Source organism: Mustela erminea, chromosome 11 (genome assembly GCF_009829155.1).
Source record: "Mustela erminea isolate mMusErm1 chromosome 11, mMusErm1.Pri, whole genome shotgun sequence".
Classification (NCBI taxonomy): Eukaryota; Metazoa; Chordata; class Mammalia; order Carnivora; family Mustelidae; genus Mustela; species Mustela erminea.
This window is the reverse complement of record NC_045624.1, coordinates 69941422-69963149: the sequence shown is the minus strand read 5'-3', so window position 1 is coordinate 69963149 and position 21728 is coordinate 69941422. Positions and strand designations below refer to the sequence as shown.

Below are 21728 nucleotides of genomic sequence, written 5' to 3'. Positions count from 1 at the left end.
CACCCACTAGAATGGCCTCTTTCTTTCTTTCTTTCTTTCTTTTTTTAATTTTATTTATTTGTCAGAGAGGGAGAAAAAGAGAGAGGCAGGCAGAGCAGAGAGCCCAATGTGGAACTCAAACCCAGGACCCTGGGATCATGACGGGAGGTGAAGGCAGATGCTTAAGTGACTCAGCCACCCAGGCATCCCCAGCCATTGTAAAAAGAACAGAAAATAACAAGTGTTACTGAGGATGCAGCAAAGTTGGAATCTTTGTGAAGTGGGAATTTAAAATGGTGTAGCTGCTTGGAAAACAGCAAGGAACTTCCTCAAGAAATTAAAAGTTGAATTACTATATGACCTAGCAATCCCACTTCTGGGCATATATCCAGTAGAATTAAAAACGGGATTCTTGAGGAAATATGTGCACACCTGTGTTCATCACAGCTTTATTCACAATAGCCAAGATGTGGAAGCAACCTGAATATCCAAATGAATGGGTTAAAAATATGATACACACAAACACAGTAAAGTATGATGCAGCCTTAAAAAAAAGGAAATCCTATCACATGCTACTACATGAACAAAACTTCAGCGTATTTTGCAAAGAGAAATTAGTGACAAAATACCATACATATGATTCCACTCATATGAAATATATGAAAGTAGTCAAACTCATAGAAACAGAAAATAGAATGGTAGTTATCAGAGGCAGGTAGGAGTAAGAATTAATCTTCAGTATATATAAGTTTTAGTGTTGAAAGATGAAAAAGTTCTATAGATCTGTTACACAATAAAGTATATATACTTAACACATGCTGAGCTGTAAACTTAGAAATGGCTAAGACGAGAAATTTAGTGTTATGTGGTTTTTACCATATTTTAAGAAAAAACCAAAACAAAACCACTAAAGGTGCCTGGGTAGCTCAGTTTGTTAAATGTCTGTCTTTAGCTCAGGTCTTGATCCCAGGGGCTTGGAATGGAGCCACAGGTCCCAGGTGGGCTCTCTGCTCAGCAGGGAGTCTGCTTCTCTCTCTAACCCTCCCTCCTGCTTGTGTGCTCTCTCTCATGCTCTTTCTTTGTAATACATATACAAAATCTTTTGAAAAATTTTAAAAAAGGAGGAATGAAGTGATGATAGTCACTCTCCTTTAATAATTAACAAGCAGAATTCTAATGTTATCCTTATTTTCCCTCTAAATGTAGTCTGATAATTTTTTTTTTGTAATTTATAAGAACTGATATTTCAAAGGTTTCTCTTCTGAATGGTCATAAACTTGTGTAATGCTTGATGCTGGAGGAGTGACTTGTAATAATAAAATCATCACAATACAACACATAAAAAATAGAGGGCTTACAATCTTGTAGGCCCCTTAACTCTTCTCCCTTATGTTATAGTTGTCCATTTACTGAAATTTTCTCCCCAGATGATACTATAATTTTTATTACAACTTTGAAACATATTTTAAATAACTAAAGAAAAATATGTAACCTATTACATTTTCCAAAATGTTTACCATTCTGTCATTCCTCTTTCATTCCTGAAGTTCCTGCTTCAACCTAAAAAACTTTCTCTAGCATTTCTTGTAGGGAAGATCAATGGAGAAAAAGTCTCTTAATTTTCTTCACCCAAAATATGTCTTTACTTGCTGTCATTTTTGATGGGTTTTTGTTTGTTTGTTTGTTTGTTTTGTTTTGTTTTTTGCTATGTATAAAATTCTGGGCTGATAGTTCTTTTTATTAAGCACTTCTTTTTTTGAAGATTTTATTTATTTATTTGTCAGAGAGAGAGGGAGCACAAGCAGGGGGAGCAGCTGGCAGAGGTAGAAGCAGGCTTCCTGGTGAGCAGGGATCCCGATGTGGGACTTGATCTAGGGACCCTGGGATCATGACCTGAGCTAGAGGCCAAGGAGGGTTGACGCTTAATGGACTGACCCACCCACACGTTCCTTTACTAAGCCCTTTAAAAATGTTATTTGTCTTCTTTCATCGTGTCTGATGTGAAATCTGCCGTCGTTCAGATCATTATTCTGCTTATCTACAATGTGATGATCCTCACCTGTTCAGGGTCTTTCAAGATTTTTTTTCTTTGTCTTTGGTTTTCAGCACTCTGAGTATAAAATGTCTAGTTGTACTTTTCTTCGAATTATTGAGTAGGGTTTGCTTGTTTTTTAATCTGCAAATTTATATCTTTAACCAACTTATTCCTATAGAGGATTTTCTAGAAACTATACATATATTCATTCCTCCTATAAGGTGAGCTAATGGCTTATAGACTGATACCTGCTCACTACAGAACCCCCACTATCAGTAGTTATTCTCAGAACTCCTTTATATTAAGCCTCAATGAAGCCTCAGAATTGTTTACACTACAACAAGTAACCAATGAGATATTGCACATATGTTCAAACTAATTGCTGCCCCATAATCTAGGTATCTTAAAACTTCCCGTGTATTAAGAAAGTCCACCAAGAACTCTGGATGTGGATTGTATCATTTTGATTCTGTCTGAATCACTTACTTTAAGTGAAGTGATTTTGATGCTTTGTCATTACTTACAATATAGGGTATTTAATTTACCACCTTATAGCATTTGTTGCTGAAGCTAGAGTAATGATCTTCGAAAGTGCTATTTCTTACAACTGAGGGTTTAGTTTCAGTCCATCTATGGGAGAAATTAATCTCTTCTGTTTCAAAACTTTTTTAATATTAGGGAAACCATAGAGCTCCCTCTTTCTGTATTTTTTTCAGACTTAAACATCGATTTGTGGATCCTCTTCAGTGAGTGTGCAGAAGCATTTGAAATGCATCTTGAGTAATGAGCTTGTTTTTAATTAGATCTTATATTTTCCTTTCTTCTTCTTGTCCTATTTTCCTCATCGTCCTGTTGAAGGTTTTATAATAAGTTTCTGAGTTGAAATAATCTACCTAAAGTCTTTCTGGAACAAATAGTGGATATAAATAAATAAAATATAGCATGTTCTTTGATAAAACCACTGAGTAGCCTGAAGGGATTGATTCTTCCCAAATAATTTATAGTTTTAATGGAATTCTAATCAAAGTGCCATTTTGGAGTAGGCAACATAATTCCAAATTAACTTTGTAAGAATAAAGTGATGAAAATACCTGAGAATATGTTTAAGAGAAAGTTAACTCACCACTGTCAATGAGTTAACTTGCTGTATGATATATTGAAGCATTTTAAAAACTATAATCTTGAAGAGTATAGTCTCTATACAGTTCTGGCCAGAGAGATTAATAAAAAGACACATGATGGTATATGGCAAATAAGTATCACGACTCAGTGTGGATAGGATAAATTATCAAATGGTTTGAGGGATAATTTTACTTCATATTATACTACAACATAAGTTTGAGATGCATTAAAGTATTAATAATTTTTAAGAATAACATACAAATCTAAATTGTTAATCTTTGTGGGAAATTTTTATACATAAGCAATGGAAAAACACACACTCTACCTGTTCCTGTCAGAAGAGACAGAAAACAAAGAGGAATCATCATGCTAAAGATCTATATTTATATATTGATAATAATTTATTATATTAATTAACAAAAATTAAGTGAGAAGAGATGGTATGGCCAAGGACAGCAAGGAGGAATTGAGAGAATACTTGTAATTTGAAAAATGGTTGGGAGATAAAGGACTAAGAGGGTAACACAAGAGGCTCCTGAAAAAGGGTAAATTCGTGAGGTGATGGGTTTGTTAATTAACTCAGTGGTGGGAATTCTTTAACAAGATATATGCATATCAAATCATCCCATTTGCACTCAAATCTCTTACAATTTTATTTGCTAATTCTATCTCAATAGGGGTGAAAAAAATTAAAAATGATGCCCAGGGAAAGTTTTGCTGAGATGGTGACCTTTCTAGAAGAACTTTAAGGAGGTAAGAAAGCAATTTGCATAGGTCTCCTGGGGATGAATATTCCAGGCAAACAGAAGAGCAAAAGCAAATCCTGGGGTGCTCTTAGGTACAATAAAGAGGCCAGTGCAGGAGTTGGGGTGGGTGAGCCACTGAGCAAGGAGAAGAATGGGGGAGTTAAAAGTGAACACAGAGAGCCAGATTAGAGAGAGGGCTTTGGCTCTTTTTCTGGATCAAATGGAAGCAACTGGGAGGTTTTCATAAAATAATTGATTCAGTAGCACTTACAAAGACTTTCAGGCTATTACACTGAAAGCAGATTGTGGACAGCAAATCAGAAGCAGGAAGATCAGGTGTAAAGCTTTTGAAACAATCTAGGTAAAAGATGATGGCACCTTAAACCAGGAAAGTGGTAAGGGAAGTGGCGAGAGGTTGTAAAATTCTGGATAGATATTCGAGTTGGAGCTAGACAAGAATGTTGACATAAAGTGTGTCTATAATAGTTGTACAAACTCTGGGGCTAGACTCCTAGGCTCAAATTCCAGCTTTAAAATTTGCTACGCTGTTGCCTTGAACAAGTTATTTAGCTTCTCTATGTCTTGGTGTCTGTATCACGGGGTGATTTTGAGGATTTAAGGAAATAACTTATGTAAAGTGCTAGAATAATGCAGGCACATGGTAATCATTAGATACAGCCTTATTTTCTTAGAAGTTTGTATTTTTTTATTTGAGAGAGAGCATGGTTGTGGGGGATAAGAAGCAGACTCTCCACTGAGCAGGGAGCCAGGACTAGGTGGGGCTCCATCCCAGGACCCTAGGAAGCTGACCAGAGCTGTAGGCAGACCTTAACTGACTGAGCCACCCAGCCATCCCCAGATAAAGTATTATTATTAGACTTGGGCTATGAGATACTGAGTTGAATCAATGTTGATGTTGGTAGTCAGGTAGGAAAAAAAGTATAAAGTGTTATATGGTCACCAAAAAACCCCAACAAAACTGTATAATCCAAATTATATTTATAATTAAAAATAAAATTAAATTTAATTTAAAATAAAATTATATTTTTAAAGTTATATATATAATTTGGATATATATATATAACTTTAAAATTTAATTTTGGATTTAAATTAATTAAATTTAATTTTATTTTTAATTAAAAATATAATTTGGATTATACAATTTTGTTGGGGTTTTTTGGTGAATATAAATATATATATATATATATATATATATATATGAGAAATACCCTGAAATATTTCTAGTGATTGGTCTAGATAATAATATTGTGGATAATTTATTTTCTTATTATGTCCCAAACTTTCTACAATAAACATGCATGTCTTTGTATAATCAGAAGAAAGTTATTACATGTTTTAGTAAACAATTATTCAAAAGGTATAACAGTCACCCTATTTCATCTCATAAATAAAATTAGGGAAAATGAAATAAAGGGTAGGGAGTGGGGAAGGAGAAAGCAAGCTCTTTCCTAAGGTAATTAGAAAAGACTTGGAAGAAAAATGGAAAAGTACATGGATATGTGAGAAAAGTTTACACAAAGTAGTATCAACTGAATTCTAAGTAAAAACATCAAAAAAGGAAGGCTCTCTAGCCTGTTGGTAATCCCCCTCAATGTTTTGGAACTGGGAGATGGCTCGTGAGAGTTCTCCAGATGGCCACTAGGGGGTTCCTGTGGTCCAGGAAGCCTAGTAACCCGAAATAAACCCAACCCTGAAGGATAGTGAAGGGGCTTGTCCAGATGGAAGGAGAAGTCTGGTCCACATTTGTGTGTATATTCCTAAACCTTAGAACCAATGAATGTTAGTTGGAAGGAACTTAATGGCTTTTACAGCCTAGGTCCTCATTTTAAAATTAGGAAAATGAAATGCAGAAAAGTGAGAGGTACTTACAAGTTACATAGCTAATGAGACACGGAATTTGCTAATCGCCAATGTAATCAGTGCTTTCTCTGCTAACTTACATTGTTAGAAACCGAGGGATGAACAGTACAGTGACATCACCGCATTGCAACCCCAAAGAGATCCAAGTGTTGAAAATACTGATCTCCAGTATAATTTTTGCAAGCTAATAATAATAGCATATGATCTTTGGAAATACATCATATGCCTATTATAGCCACTTTATGTTTTTGATGTAGAGCTTTGCTGATTTCTAATGCTCAGGAACTGTCAAATGCCCCTTACCCATAGTTTGATAGTTATTAATAGTTTCTTTTTCCTTTCCTTGTTTACACAACTCCAGGAATTAACTGTCACATTCAGCTTTATCGCTAACAAAAAACAAGCAAAAATATCAAAATAGACCAGATCTTTTAAATTGATGGAGTTAGGTATAATGCTGGGTTCTGTTTTCTACCAGCACCTGGCCCTTAATATCCTCACCATTTTCAGCTTTTCCTTCAGAGATTCAATTCAGTTCTCCTTCTGTTATTCCCATGGTCCTCATTGCCCAGTGCTTTCCTCCCTTGTCAAATATAGCCTCTTTTTTTCATTCATTTTCTCAGTTATCCAATTCAGAAATATTTATTGAATTCCTTCTGGAGCAAGTGTTTGCATAAGAAGCTGTGGGGCAGTACAAAAGAAAATGGATATTGGTCATGGATTTCAAGGTATCAGTGGTTTAATAGGGAGGTAAAGATGCCCACAAAGAGCTAAAATGCAAGCTGCCTGTGGTATCAGATGAGAGTGGTACAACCAAAACGTCAAGGAATTCTTAGAAATTGATATTGCTTCCAACTAGGATAATTTGGTGCAGTTTTAGGGGGAGCTGACATTTACTTAGGGCTTTGATGGTGGAGAAGAATATTGGCAGATAGAGGACCTGGATCCTCTCTCCACCACAATCCAACTTTCCTGCATAAAAATGGATATTAATAAACATTTGACCAGCTTAAACACATCTCTGAATATGCAGTAGCTGCAAATTTATCCTCCTATGCAAGAAAGTTTTGTCAACTCACGAGAAGACAAAACATTAGTCCTGGACAGTTCCGACAACCTATCAGCTGGTAGAGGAGGCAGAGATGGTAGAACGTCAGAGATGTTCCTTTTCAGCACCAACTCAGCTTTATGCATCAGAGGGCAAGCTATAATAATTAAAGATCACTTTGCAAAAGTTGCTTACCCTGGAGTAGTAACCAGGGTGATAATGACTAGGATCGTTTGAATCTATTAGGCAAGGCGACTAGTTAATAGTACTGTTTTGTGTAATATAAACATCAATAAAAGTGGCAGCCAACTAGACTGCGCAAGGCTAAGCAAGTGGACCTGCAGTGTCAGACCAGAGAGAGAAAACTGATCAGAATTTTAAGTCTTTGCAGTCAATGTCAGTGGAGGTCGAGATGACCTTCTGAAGAGAATTTGTTTGGTGAGGGGTTAAAAGATGAAAGAAATCTGGGACGCCTGGGTGGCTCAGTTGGTTAAGCGGCTGCCTTCAGCTCAGGTCATGATCCCAGCGTCCTGGGATCGAGTCCCACATCGGGCTCCGTGCTCCGCGGGGGGCCTGCTTCTCCCTCTGACTCTGCCTTCCACTCTGTCTGCCTGTGCTCGCTCTCGCTCGCTCTCTCTCTGACAAATAAATAAAAAAATAAAAAAAAAAGAAGATGAAAGAAATCCTTGGCATGTTCTTTCCATTGCAAGACAAAGACAGAAAATACTAAATCCAAGGCCATATTCCTGAGCTGTTAGCAATGGCTTAATATGTCCCAGACAGCATCTTTCTCTTTTAAGAAATAGCGGATAGCACCTCTTTCTTAGCAACCACTTACACAATCCTGAAGCACTCCCCAAACTTCCAGGGCTCCCAGTAGGTCTTAGTGACAAATGCAAGTGACATTAGTACAAGAAGAGAGATAATCACCACTGGATAAGTTCTGCTCGTGCTAATTTTTTTTTTAATTCAAGTACTATTAGTGTTATATTAGTTTCAAATGCATAATGTAATGACTTAACAATTCTATATATTTCTTAGTGCTCATCAAGAGCACTTAATTGTGCTAGTATTAATTTTCAAAACCACATCCCAAACCGCAAAGTATATAGCAACAAAATTAGATAGAGAGCCAGGTATTTCTGAAAGAACTTGCAGTTTTCTAACATAGAGAGGAAAAAAGTGATTAAAAAATATGAAAATTCTGAAGAGTGGGGTCACTGCATACTTGTACAGTTGTATATACATTGGGCCCTTCTGTGAGCAGCTGTTTCTTTTTCTGGGAACCACTCCCCCACCCCTCAATTGCATCTTCAGCCAAGGTAGAACAATTTCCTGCACTTAGCAGACCCATCATGGCCAGTTTCCTGACTCTGAGGCAGTCTGGTGAAAGTTTGGTCCTAATGAGATTTGCATCAAATATATAGTCTTCTCATAGCCATTTCTTGTTCTGCCAAGAATAATTCTGTTTCATAGCTCCAGGCTGGACAAAAGTTCAGCTTCAAGCTGCCAGTGAAAGTGTGTGAGTGGGTGGAGAAGAGCAAACATAAGAAGTATAGGATTATTCGGAAGAAAAAAGAAATCCAAATACATGAAATTCTGAATCCACTAACCAGGAGTTAGTACTGATAACTCTATGCACCAAGAACAGTAAATGAAAGGCATTTCTCAGAAGAGACGTGGTAAATGGGATGATGTTAGAATCCATTTGGGAGACAGATCATTAGTCCATCAGACTGTTAATATGTAAAGCCTTAAATGCTGTCATCCTTGAATTAAGTCCCTTGGGGATTGTTTTAGTTCTCTATTGCTGTATAACAAATCACTCCAAAGTTTAGTGGCTTAACACAACAAACATTCATTATCTCATAATTTCTGTGGGTCAGGAATCCCCTGACATGCTTTAACTGGGTCTCTGGCTTTGTATCTGTCACAAAGCTACAATCAAGGTACCAGCCAGGACAGCAGTCATCCACCATCCAATTCATGGAGGATCCAATTCTTCCGTCTTTTCTTTCTTTTTTCTTCCTTTCTTTTCTTCTCTTTTGTAAGATTTTTATTTATTTGGGGGGAGAAAGAGAGAGAGAGTACAAGCAGGCAGAGGGTCAAAGGAATAAGGAGAAACAGACTCCCTCACTGAGAAGGGATCCCAATGTGGGGCTTGATCAGAGGACCCTGGAATCATGACCTGAGCCAAAGGCAGACACTTAACAGATTGGGCCAACCAGGAGCCCCTCACAGAGGATCTACTTCTAAGCTCACTCATGGCTATTAGCAAACCTGATTCTCACTGGCTGTTGTCTGAAGATGTCATTTCTTTGGCATATGATTTCTCTATAGTTCCTAACATAGCAAATGGCTTATCTCAGAGAGAACAAGTCAGGAGAGAATGAGAGAGGGCCTTAAGCAAGCCACAGACTATTAAAAATCTATTTGCAGAACTGATATCCCATTATTTCTGTCATAATTTATCCATCAGAGGTCAGTCAGTAATTTAGTAAGTCCTGTTCAAGCTCAAGAGTTGGGAATTACATAAGGCCAATTACACACCAAGAGGTCGGGGTCATGGGGAGTCATCTAAAAGACTGTCTACTACAGAGATGATTGCTAATACTCTAAACATTTAGAGTATGTTGGCAAGCAGCATATGTTTTCTGCTTTATTGACATCAAGTATATTCTCAAAATGAGACAGTAGAAAATATTATACTGTGCCTGTAAGACCAGTGAGTTGCCAGAGGATCTGCAGTTTTGTTCCAGCTTAATCACATAAAATAATAGAAATGCAAGGTAGAGGTTTTAGAAGGAATCACTAGTCCTTCTAAATATTCTGTTCTACTGAATTTCAGATTTTCTGCTCAAGATATCCTTAAAGGAGGGTTAGCATATTTTTTGTCTCTGTACTCTGAGAGTTGGGGGTATGGACGAAATCTGTCTGCCACAAAGACACATTTTTCTTTCTTTCTTATAATATCAAGCTAAATCCTGAGAATTATATGAACTTTATATTCTACCTTATAATATACTATATTTCTTATAATTACATATGTTATCATTAAATCAAATGATAGCCCAGGAAGATGGATCGTTTATGTTATGATCTTTTTAATGCCCTAACACAGCACAAGGTTCATTGGGAAAGAGGACCCTTCCAGTGGTATGCTGATAAACTGACTGTCAAAAGACAGGTTGGAAAAGAGGCAACCCACAGAATGGGAGAAGGTAATCGCAAATGACTCTACAGGCAAAGGGCTCATATCCAAGATCTATAAAGAACTCCTCAAACTCAACACATGTCCAAAAATGGTCAGAAGACATGAACAGACACTTCTCCAAAGAATACATACAAATGGCTAACAGACACATGAAAAAAATGTTCATCATCCTTGCCATCAGGGAGATTCAAATCAAAACCACACTGAGATATCACCTTACACCAGTTAGAATGGCCAAAATCAAAAAGACAGTAAACAGTAAGTGTTGGAGAGGATGCGGAGAAAGGGGAACCCTCTTACACTGTTGGTGGGAATGCAAGTTGGTGTAGCCACTCTGGAAAACAGTGTGGAGGTCCCTTAAGAAATTAAAAATAGAGTTACCCTAAGACCCTGCAATTGCACTCCTGGGTACTTACCCCAAAGACACAAATGTAGTGAAAAGAAGGGCCATCTGTACACAGTCGCCAAACTATGGAACCACGGTGCCCTTCAACAGGGCCCATATATACAATGGAGTATTATGTTTCCATCAGAAAGGATGAATACCCAACTTCTGTATCAACATGGACAGGACTGGAGGAGATTATGCTGAGTGAAATAAGTTAAGCAGAGAGCGTCAATTATCATATGGTTTCACTTATTTGTGGAGCATAAGGAATAACACGTAGGACCTTGGGAGATGGAGAGGAGAAGTGAGTTGGGAGAAAATGGAGGGGGAGACAAACCAGGAGAGACTGTGGACTCTGAGAAACAAAGTGAGGGTTTTGGAAGGGAGAGGGGTGAGGGGTTGGGTGAGCCTGGTGGTGGGTATTAAGGAGGGCATGTATTGCATGGAGTACTGAGTGTGCTGCATAAATAATGAATTTTGGAATATATACAACAAAAAATAAAATTAAATTAAAAATCAATACATAATAAAAATGGAAATGGAAAAAAATGAAAAATGGACAAAAAATATGGGTTGGAGGGAAAGAAGGAATAAAATTCTGGTTTGTAATGTTTGCTCATTTTCCTGGTGTAAATATTTCCATCATGTCCAACTTAACTGAACATGAAGTTAAGAAATGCCCTTTATGGTTGGCTTTTGAGAACAGGTTTGAGTTGGCTCTTAGACCGCTATCTATCATTTTCCCTCCCTGAGCTTTTGTTACTTATCTGTAAAACTGGCAGAGCATTTTTGGCCCTGCCATTTCAAAAAGATAACTAGCTAATCATTTTCAGGGAGGAAAATACTTTAGATAAGTTACACAACTCATAAAAAAATTAAACTGTATCTGGGTTAAATATTAAAATGTAGGAAGTAAAAAAAAGATTAAGATATAATATAGAGGAATGTGATATAATACTTGGGGAGAGAAGTATTTCTTAAGTATAATTATAAATTATAAGCTTAAGATTTCTTAAGCTTTATGAAAGCAAAAACTCTAAAGGATAGGATTGAGGCATTGTATGGCATAAAAATATTCTCTGCTTTATGGCAAAAAACAGAATAAGCATAAAGTACATAAGCATTTCTACGGAAAGTAAGGAAATAATATTAGTAATTTTAAATACTATAATATCCCCCATGATTTCCAGAGTTCTTTTACATGTATGCTTATTATTTAATCCACAAAATAAGTTTTGAGGTAAGCAGTCATTACGATCATTAGATGTAAAATGCACAATCTGATTCTCAGAACTGAGTTGCTCTGCTTCTAAGTATTATTTTTAGCAAAAATTGTAAATAATTGGTATTTCTGGATTAACGACTCTGTCTAGGCCTATAATGATACACAGCAGTTGCTAAATTGGGCCAATTTCTTCCTTTTTCCCTCAATTTGTGTTTTACCGAGAGATCCTAATAACTTGAAAGAGGTTCCATGCTAAAGGAGAATTATACTGATGAGGACATTTGTTTGCTATCCAGGAATCACTAATCCTCAGCCAGCAAACATTGTTTACAGTCATCACCTTGGTTATTTTATTTTCCGATGTTGAACTACTGTATTAAATAATTCTACTGTCATGAACTGAATTGTCCAGTAAAGGTATGGAAAAAGGAATTACCAGTATGATACATTGCTGCTGTATATTCAAAGGATCTCACATTTCTGTATTTGCATTGTTTAGTAGTGTTCCTTGCCACATACAGGCATCAGGGGATATTTAATTAGGCTACATGTGATAGAATGGCACATTTTCCACAGACTGCAGTAAATAAGCAAGGAAGCAAATAAACAAATTATTCCCCTAATCAGGAGGATGCAACAAAAATGAACTTTGTATTGTACTTCCCCACTGGGACAAAACAAGAACAAAACAACACAACAACAACAAAACCTCTTTGAGCAGAATAAGGGATCTAACAATATGCAAACAGTGCAGGACATTTATCCTTGAAATAAAGTGTATGTTTTCCTTTTTAAAGTAACAATCTGGAGTTATCAGAAGAGCAAGAAAAAACAAGCTACCAACAGACAGTCCAGTGACATTTTTTTTTTTTTTTACTTCTTCTAACTCCAGAAGTCAAAAAATATTTTCTCCCCTCTCAGTAACAGAAATGGTAGAGAAAGGACACAGTTCTTGGAAGGAAGCCCGGTTTAGTAATGCAAGGTGGGGCATTTTTAGGGAATAGAACAAATTAAGAGTGAGGCTCCGAGTATGGCTAGAGCTGCTGGGAATGGCCAGCAGTCCCCAGACCAACTGGATGAACGATGACTCCGAACTCTGATGTGAAAGAAAGAGTAAGGCAAAGGGGGTCAACGCTGAGAGACAAATACCCTTTGCTCTTCTTTGCTCAGGCCTTTTTTGGTCTTTCAGGATAATCCGAAGTCTTTATCACGGTTTCTCCCGCATGTGATGTGTGAGAACGGGTCTTACGGGTCTTACGGAACTAGGAGGCTCTGTTTAAGGGAAAGATATGATATGCTAATCTGCTTGTTCTATCTGCTAAACAGAGCCTAGAGGACAATGCACTTATCTCTTGGCTCACGGGGAGGGCTAACAAAGCTTCAGGGAAGGCAGCTCTCCAGGGCATTCCTATGGCGGAGCAGTCAGCAGGCCTCTGCATTCCAAAGGCCAACGCCCTTGCCCTTCTCTGAAGCCTTGTCACCCCCAGCTGGTCCCTTGCTACATTTTAGCAAGCTAGGTATTATGGATGATTTCATGCTCTATATGAACCCCACTATAGGTCTGGGGAGAAAGTAATAGAGCCCTGGCTTGGGGTGCATAGCCTAACCATCAAAGGAATTGATGCAGGAGAATGAGGTTCTTGTCTCATGGAGTCGAAGAAAGAATCTCGCAGACAAGAGAGTAAACCGACAGAAGTTTATTAAGCAAGGATACAGAAAAAACTCTCAGGAGTGAGAGGGATTCTGATAGGGTTGCCACTGAGGGCTTTTAGGGATGGTCTTTTATAGAAAGCTAACTGGGGAACTTAAATCTTTTTAACATCTCTATTGATAACACACTTGAGTAAGGTCTAGTGATTACACCGTCAATGGGTTACTTCCTTTTTAGGGTCAGGTAATTCTTCTTTGCTGGTCACAAGTAACTGTTGTAACAAGACCCCACCTCTGACACCTAGAACAGGATGGTCTGGTTTGTTCTATCATCTCTGGTCTGCTTTCATCTCCCACATTTTGAATTTTGTGAGCCTGATCCCAGGGCCCATTACCTATCTCTCCCTACCTGGCCCCACCTGGCCCTTACTCAGTTACCATATAGGTGTATAAAGAAGTGGAGGCCCCGAGACTTCCTGCTAGTGAATGATGAGCCTGGAGGACTTATTTGAATGCAGGTACCACAATTAAGAGTGTGCAAACTTACCTTTTGCTCTCTGTTTATTTGGATCTCTTACTGTGAATTTTATTAATTCTTTCTCAGGGTTCCAGGTGTGGGAGAGACCAGTCTTTCAGTTACCTCCATTCCACTGACCCATCACAAACTGGCTTCTGGGACCCCTTCAGTAAAAATGATGGAAGACCAAAAAACCTCGTATGGCTAACTATCCAGTAAGTCTGACAACCCTGACAAGTTTCTCAGCAACAATGTGGTGTATTTTATCTCTCAGTATAGCACCTAAACCTGGGAAATTATTGTCTCTTTGGTTTTATAACACTATTAAATAGATTAGCATTTGGGTTCATTGAATTTTTCCTAAAGCTAACAGGCTCCAAGTCCTATAGAGTTCATTTGGAGAAATCAGAAGCTGAGGTAAAGGGGCAAGAACTTCTAGTTCTGAGGGGAACTAGAAACTGTAGGTATAGAGTCAGTCATGGTGATTCTCTGTACTTGGATAATTTTAGCACTTGACTTTGATTAAAGACTTCAGAAGGGGTGTCTGAGTGGCTCAGTGGGTTAAAGCCTCTGCCTTCACCTTGGATCATGATCCCAGGGTCCTGGAATTGAACCCCTCGGTGGGCTCTCTTCTCAGCAGGAAGTCTGCTCCTCCTCTCTCTCTTTCTGCTTGACTCTCTGCCTGCTTGTGGTCTCTGTCTATCAAATAAATAAATAAAATCTTTAAAAAAAAAAAAAGGACTAAAAAAGACTTCAGAAAGCAATCGTGTAGTGTTGCAAGGTACCTTTCTCTGTTAGGATTTGTTTTTTTTTCTTTTTTTTTTTCCAAATTTTTATTTAAATTCCAGCTAGTTAACATACAGTGTAATACTAGTTTCAAGTGTAGAATTTAGAGATTGATCATTCATATACAGCACCCAGTCTTTGCTAAGGTGTTTTTTTTTTTTTTTTTTAAAGATTTTATTTATTTATTTGAGAGAGAATGAGTGAGAGAGAACATGAGAGAGGAGAAGGTCAGAGGGAGAAGCAGACTCCCCAAGGAGCTGGGAGCCCGATGCGGGACTCGATCCTGGAAGTCCAGGATCATGACTTGAGCCAAAGGCAGCTGCCCAACCAACTGAACCACCCAGGCGCCCTCTGCTAAGGTTTTAAGTTTTTGCTTGTGTTGTGGCTTTTCTGGAAATTTGGGGCAAATAAGATTAGCTTGTTAAAACAGATGACCATCATTTTCCTTCAGTTTTATGACCCATTGTGTGTATATATAGCTATTCCTTAGGTGTTCTTATTTACATCCTGGGAATGAATATCCGTTCAGCAGCTGAGGATGACGTCATTTACTATAGCAGCAGCTGCTTCTTGCCAGGTGTGAAGTGGGCAGGTTAGATATTATTGCCCTTAACAATGCATAAATCAAAAACACTACAAAATATTTTTGAAGAGAGACCCAGAGTACGAATTTAAAAATTTAGTGTCTGTTTAAAGAATGCAGACTTTGATATCCATTCTGAGAAGTGGAAATTGTGTTTCTTCCTCTAAATACTTTTTGAGAATACACTCTTTTCACCTTTGCCAAATATTTTTCTTTTATTAGTATCGTATATCTGACTCCTGGTTTATCCAGAAACACTAGGGACATGGCATAATAATGTTTATCAAATTTTAGCCAGCAACCCAGTCTCATTGCTTTTGAGTAAAGTGAATAGTTGAATGGAGTATATTGACTTATCTCTCACCAAAATTCAACAGAAAAAAAATGTACTTGTTTTGGTAGCAGACTGAGAATATATATGGAATCAGTAAAAATAAGTGAAGTAACTGAGGAGATTCAAAGCTTGCCCACATTTGGGAAAGTTTTATGTTTTTCTAGCAGTGCAGATAAATAGCAATCTTGGGGTTCCATTGCAAGGAATTATGTTTTCCATTTCTGGTACAGGTGCTATATTGTGAACTGTATTAGTTAGGGTTCTCTGGAGAAGTCGTAATAATAAGATGCTTATATTTCTGTTTCTGTGTCTATCTATCTTTCTGTCTATCAAGAGATTTATCTAAAGGAATTGGCTCACATGAACAAGTCCAAAATTTGGAGGGAATGGAAGCTGGCAGGCTGGAGACCCAGGGCAGAATTAATTTTGGTCTTAAGTCAGAAGACAGTCTAGAGGCAGAATTCATTCTTCCTTAGGGGACTTCACCTTCAGTGAATGAGGCCTATCTATACTGTAGAAGGTAATCTACTTTGCTCAAAGTCTACTTAAGTCACATCTAGAAATTACCTTCACAACAACATCTAGATTGGTGTTTGGCTAAATAGCTGCCTTTCATAGTCTAGCCAAGTGGATATGTACTTTCAATTTTTTTTCTTTTTCTTTTTCGCACCATTTGTGGAAAAGACTATCCTTCTTCATTGAATTGCCTTTGCACCTCTGTCAAAAATTAGTTGGCAGTATTTTTGGAGTCTATCTATGGGCTTCCTTTTCTGTTTTCATTGATCTGAATATTACATTTTTAGTAATACCACACTGTCTATGTTATTGTTGCTTACAGAAATCTTGAGATTAGTTAAAATAAGTCTTCCATTATTGTTCTTTTCAAAATTCTTTAGACTATTCTGGTGTCTTATCTCACATAACTTTTAAAAATGTTTGATACCAACAAAAATGCTTACAAGGATTTCATTGGGATTGTGTTGAATATATAGATCAAGTTGGGAAGAATTGACATCTTCACTATATTGACTTTTCCTATCTATATATGTTTATTCTATATTGGTTTTGATATTCTTTGATTTCTTTAATTAGTATAGTTCTTCTTATAGAACTTGTATATTCTTGGTTAGATTTATACGTGATTCATTTTTGATGATACTATTTTTTAATTTTAAATTGCTAATATTAGTATCTAGGAAATCAACTGACTTTTGTGTACTGACTTTGTTTCCAAAGTCCTTGCTTAACTCACTTATTAGTTCCAGGAAGTTTTTTATGGATTCTTTAGGGTTTTCCATTTAGGCAATCACGTTTTCTGTCAACAAAGTCTTATGCCTTCCTCTGTAATAGATATAACTTTACTTTCCTTTTCTTACCTTATTAAAGAGCTAAGACTTCTAGTACAATGCTGAATATGAGTGGTGAGAAGGGTAAAGCAGTCAGTCTGTTGGCATTCAGTATGATGATAGGTTTTCTATATATATTCTTTGTAAGATTGAAGGAGTTGTACTCCAAATTTTGGGAAGTATTTATCATGAAGGAGTTTTAAAGTTTGTCATACAATTTTTTTTTTACTTATTGATATGATAATACCATTTTCTTTTTCAGTCTATTAATATGAATGTAAAACTAGCATTGCATTCCTAGGATGAACCCCATTTGGGCATGATATATTGTTTTGTTTATATATTAACCGAGTTTTATTTCATATATTTTATTAGAGATCATTGCTTCAATATTCATGAGTGATATTTGTCTTTAGTTTTCTTTTGTTGTAATGGTTTAGTCTGTTTTGATATTAGGTTAACCATGACCTCATAAAATAAATAGGGAAGTATTCCCTTTTTTCCTGTTTTCTGAAAGATACTGTATAGAATTGGTATTGTGTTTTCCTTAAGTATTTGAACAAATTCACCAGTGAAACAATCTGGGCTTAGTGTTTCTTCTTTCTCATTTGTTTTGGAAAATTTTTAATTAGTAATTTAATTTCTTTAATAGTTATAGGGCTATTCAGGTTATCTGTTTTTCTTTGAGCAAATTTTGGTAGTTTGTATCTTTCAAAGAATTATTCCATTTCATCTAAATTATTGAATTTGTAATTATAAAAGTGTTCTTAATATTTATTATCATTTTAATGTCTGTGGATGATAGTGATACTTTCATTTTTTACATTGGTAATTCTTGTTCTTTTTTTTTTCTTTTTAGCCTAGCTAGAAGCCAGTTTCACTGTTCTTTACAGATAGCAATCAGATTTCACTTTCATTGATTCTTCTCTGTTTTCCTGTTTTTAACTTAATTGGTATTTGTTCTCATTTTACTATTTCCTTTCTTCTGCTTGTGTTGTTTAGTTTGCACCTCTTTCCTTAACTTGCATTTTCTTTCTTAGATGGAAACCTAGGACATTGATTTATTGGTAGGTCTCTCTTCCATTAAAATGTATTCATTTTATGGTATAACTAGCCTTCTCAGAACTGCTTTAGCTGCATCCTACATTTTGATAAGTGTATTTGCATTATAATTAAGTTCAAAATATTTTAAACCTTTTCCTGATTTTCTTCTTAGCCTATTGGTTATTTAGAAATGTATTGTTTATATTCCAAGTATTTGGGCAATTTCTTAGCTTTGTTAGTGATTTTTAGTTCAATTCTGTTATGTATCAGAACATATTTGCATGATTTATATTCTTTTATATTTTCTAAGGTTTATTTTTAAAAATTTTTAAAAGATTATTTATTTATTTATTTGACAGAGAGAGAAATCACAAGTAGGCAGAGAGGCAAGCAGATAGAGAGAGAGAAGCAGGCTCCCTGCTGAGCAGAGAGCCTGATGTGGGGTTCAATCCCAGGACCCTGGGATCATGCCCCAAGCCAAAGGCAGAAGCTTAACCCACTGAGCCACCCAGGCACCCCTAGTAAGGTTTATTTTATGAACCAGAATGTGGTCTAGCTTGGTGAATATTTCATGTGCACTTGAAAAAAGTGTGTGTTTTGATGTAGGTGTTTAGAGTGTTCTATAAATATCAATTATGCCAAGTTGGTTAGTAGTGGTGTTCAAGAGTATATATTTATCCTTACTAAATTTTTGCCTGCTTCTTTGTGGTGGTGAAGTCTCCAGCTATAAAGATGGACTTAACAGTTTCTCCTTTTAGTTCTATTAATGTTTGTGTCATGTATTTTGATGCTGTATTGTTAGGTGCATACATGTTTAGGATTGTTATGTCCTCTTAGAGAACTGACCCCTCTGTTACTATGTAATGTTCCCTTTTATCCCTGAAAATTTTCCTTGTTCTAAAGTTGGCTTGGTCTAAAATTAATATAGGTACTTCAGCTTTCTTTTATTTGTATTCCCATGGTATAACTTTTTCTGTCCCTAGACCTTAACATTTTTTTGAAATAAATTTCATATAACATAAAATCTAGCATATCAGAGTGTTCAGTAGAGTGGTTTTCCATATAGTCAGTGCTATGAGACCATCAGTATTACCTAATTCTAGAATATTTCCATTACCCCAAAATAACTTCCAAGCCATTGAAAATCAATCTCAATTTTCCATTCTCTGTCCAATGCCTGGAAATCCCTAACTTACTTTCAGTCCCTATGGTTTTGTCCATTCTGGGTATTACACGTGAATGGATTAATATACTGTGTGGCATTTTGTGTCTGGCTTCTTTCTTTTAGCATATTGTTTCTAGGGTTTTACACTTGCAACATATTTCAGTACTCTATTGCTTTTTATGACTGATAAATATTTCATTATTTGGACATATCATATACTGTTTATCCATTGTCACTTGCTGAACATTGGGATTGTTTCAATTTTTAGGCTATTATGAGTTTTGCTGTTATGAAAATTTGTGTACAAGTTTTTGGATGAACATATGCTTTTAATTTTTTTGAACATATACCTGTAAGAGGTATACATTTTAGGTCATATTGTAATTCTACATATAACTTTTTGAGGAATTGCTGCACTGTTTTCTATGTAACAGCTGCACCCCTTTGCTTTAATCCATAGAATTTTATATTTAAGTGGGTTTCTCGTAGATGACATGGATTCAGGTCTTGCTTTTTTGTTCGATCTGAAAATCTCTTTTAACAAAGTTCATTCAGACCATTCGCATTTACAGTGATTATCGACTGTTGGACTAGAATCTGCTGTCTTGCTGTTTTCTATTTGTTGCATTTGTCTTTCTTTTCTGACTTCTGTCATTTCAAAACATAAGCATTTCTTTGCAATTCCATTTTATCTCATCTATTGATTTATTGTTCATACTTTATATTAAAACTTTTAAAATACTTTGTAAATATAAACCATTGGCTTTCCAATGTATATTTTCAGTTAATCAGTCTGTCTGTCTTCAAATAGTACTATACCTTTTCAGATGTAGTAACTTATAACAGAATATTTCCAGTAGTGCTATGCCTTTTTGTATGTAGTAACTTAGAATATTTCTAAGCAGTCTCTGTTTTCAGTAAAATCAAACTCTTTCAGTAAAAATAAACTCTTCCTACCATTTGGCAAGACCATCATCTGATACAACAATGAAGTATACGCTCATATAAAGTAGCCTACAAAACTGCTCCTTAATTAAGTGGCTCATTTTATATAAGTTGTTATTCAGTTTGAAGATAGAGGAAATAGGTTATAGATAATTATACCGTATTTGAAAGCTCATTTTCATGAGTGACCTCAATTAAGGAAAGTATAGCCTAATTTCATTTAATAAATCATAGTGCAAAGAATCAAGATGATCCTGTTTGTATATTGATGTCTCCTTAACCATACTCTGCTTAGCTTTGTATTGCCAGTGTACATATGAGTGCCAGTCACCACTGAAATGGGATTTGTTTGCTTTTTTTCTGGTGTAAGGAATAAATGAGGTTCTAGAATTAAACCAAAACAATAAACATAGGATAAACCTATCAAAAGTGGTTGCAATATAAAATGGTTTAGTCACATTGTAGGAGAGTTTGGCAGTATTCCTTAAAACAAAATATGTACACCCCTACAACCCAGATGTACTGCTTTCATATGTATACAAGGAGATATATAAAATGATGTTGTTATAGTGCTATGAAATAAAAACCAGCCTATCAGTAGACTAATGGGTATGGGTATACATGATAATTAACATTGACTAGATGAAAGTAGCATATTCTTACGACATGATGCTATATGGCAGTTAAAAGGAATGAACTAGCTCTCTATGTATCAGTGGAAATATATCTAAATACTTTTTATGAGACTAAGAAAGCTGCCCCTTACACAATAAGAAAGTAGTAGACAAATTATAAGAAGAAGACTCATAAAGTTATAACCGTTGTTAAATGGTTCCAGAGACAGAGTGAGAGAAAACTGGAATTGTGTGTGATATTCAAATAAAAATTTAATTTTTATTGCATTGTTTTATTTTTTATAAGCTGTACCAGTAAGAAGAGTCTAAAATATACTGTGACATACACACACACCAAATATCAGTGGTTTAAAATAACAAAGGTTTATTTTATACCCACATTGCTTGCTTATCATGGGTTGGCAGAGGTGACTATTCATTTAATTTACTTAGGACTTGAGCTGATGAAACAGTCACTGTCTCAAAATCTAGAGGATAAAGGAAACTGTATTGGGTTTTACACTGGCAAATAAATGTTTAACCTAAACATAGTATGTAACAGTTCTACTCACAACTAATAGGCGAGAAATAATCTTACGGCTCTAGTACCCATAATTGGATGAGGGAATTCCATAAGCCAAGGATATGAAGAATCAGAAATACTCAGAGTGAAAAATTAATGCCTACCACACAGCAGTGTATATTTACCTATTTTTCCTACACTTGATTAATGTAAAGATTGAAGGAAATGATAATATAGTTAATGAAAAACAGATGGGAAGTGCAAATGCATAGGCTAATGTGACAATTGGGTAAATTTATAGCATGAAAAACTTTGAGTAATGGGTTAATGTAACTTTTGAAAGAGTGTTCTTTCTGATGAGGTACAAAGCTTTGTCCCCAGTCCTGACCTTTTCAGCATTTTTATGAGTGAAATGGATGAAGATGAATTACGCTAATAACATTCCCTTAATAGTGAACAACATTTACTACATCTTATAGTCATTAGTAGCAAGAACGGCACATAGGCCTTTCTGCTTCCAGCCAAGATGGAATAACAGAGAACAGATTTTTTTTTTTAAATTTTGTTTGAGTGTAGTTGACAC

The 21728-nt window shown here is 36.1% G+C and overlaps 1 protein-coding gene across 8 annotated transcripts in view; it reads left to right on the top strand.

The window, feature by feature from the left end:
* The window catches only part of GNGT1 (G protein subunit gamma transducin 1), a 369437-nt gene that overhangs the window by 79199 nt on the left and 268510 nt on the right, over nucleotides 1-21728 (top strand). For 6 of the 8 annotated variants that reach the window (XM_032304831.1, XM_032304829.1, XM_032304832.1 and 3 more), the window contains exon 2: nucleotides 13893-14020. Coding sequence is in view for 3 of the 8 variants with exons in the window: in XM_032304826.1 (XP_032160717.1) it covers nucleotides 13893-14020 (128 nt within the window). In the remaining 5 variants the exon portion in view is untranslated. Of the gene's footprint in view, nucleotides 1-3820; nucleotides 3890-11895; nucleotides 12056-13892; nucleotides 14021-21728 lie in introns of those variants that run through there. The other 2 variants (XM_032304835.1, XM_032304834.1) reach the window with 2 other exon arrangements.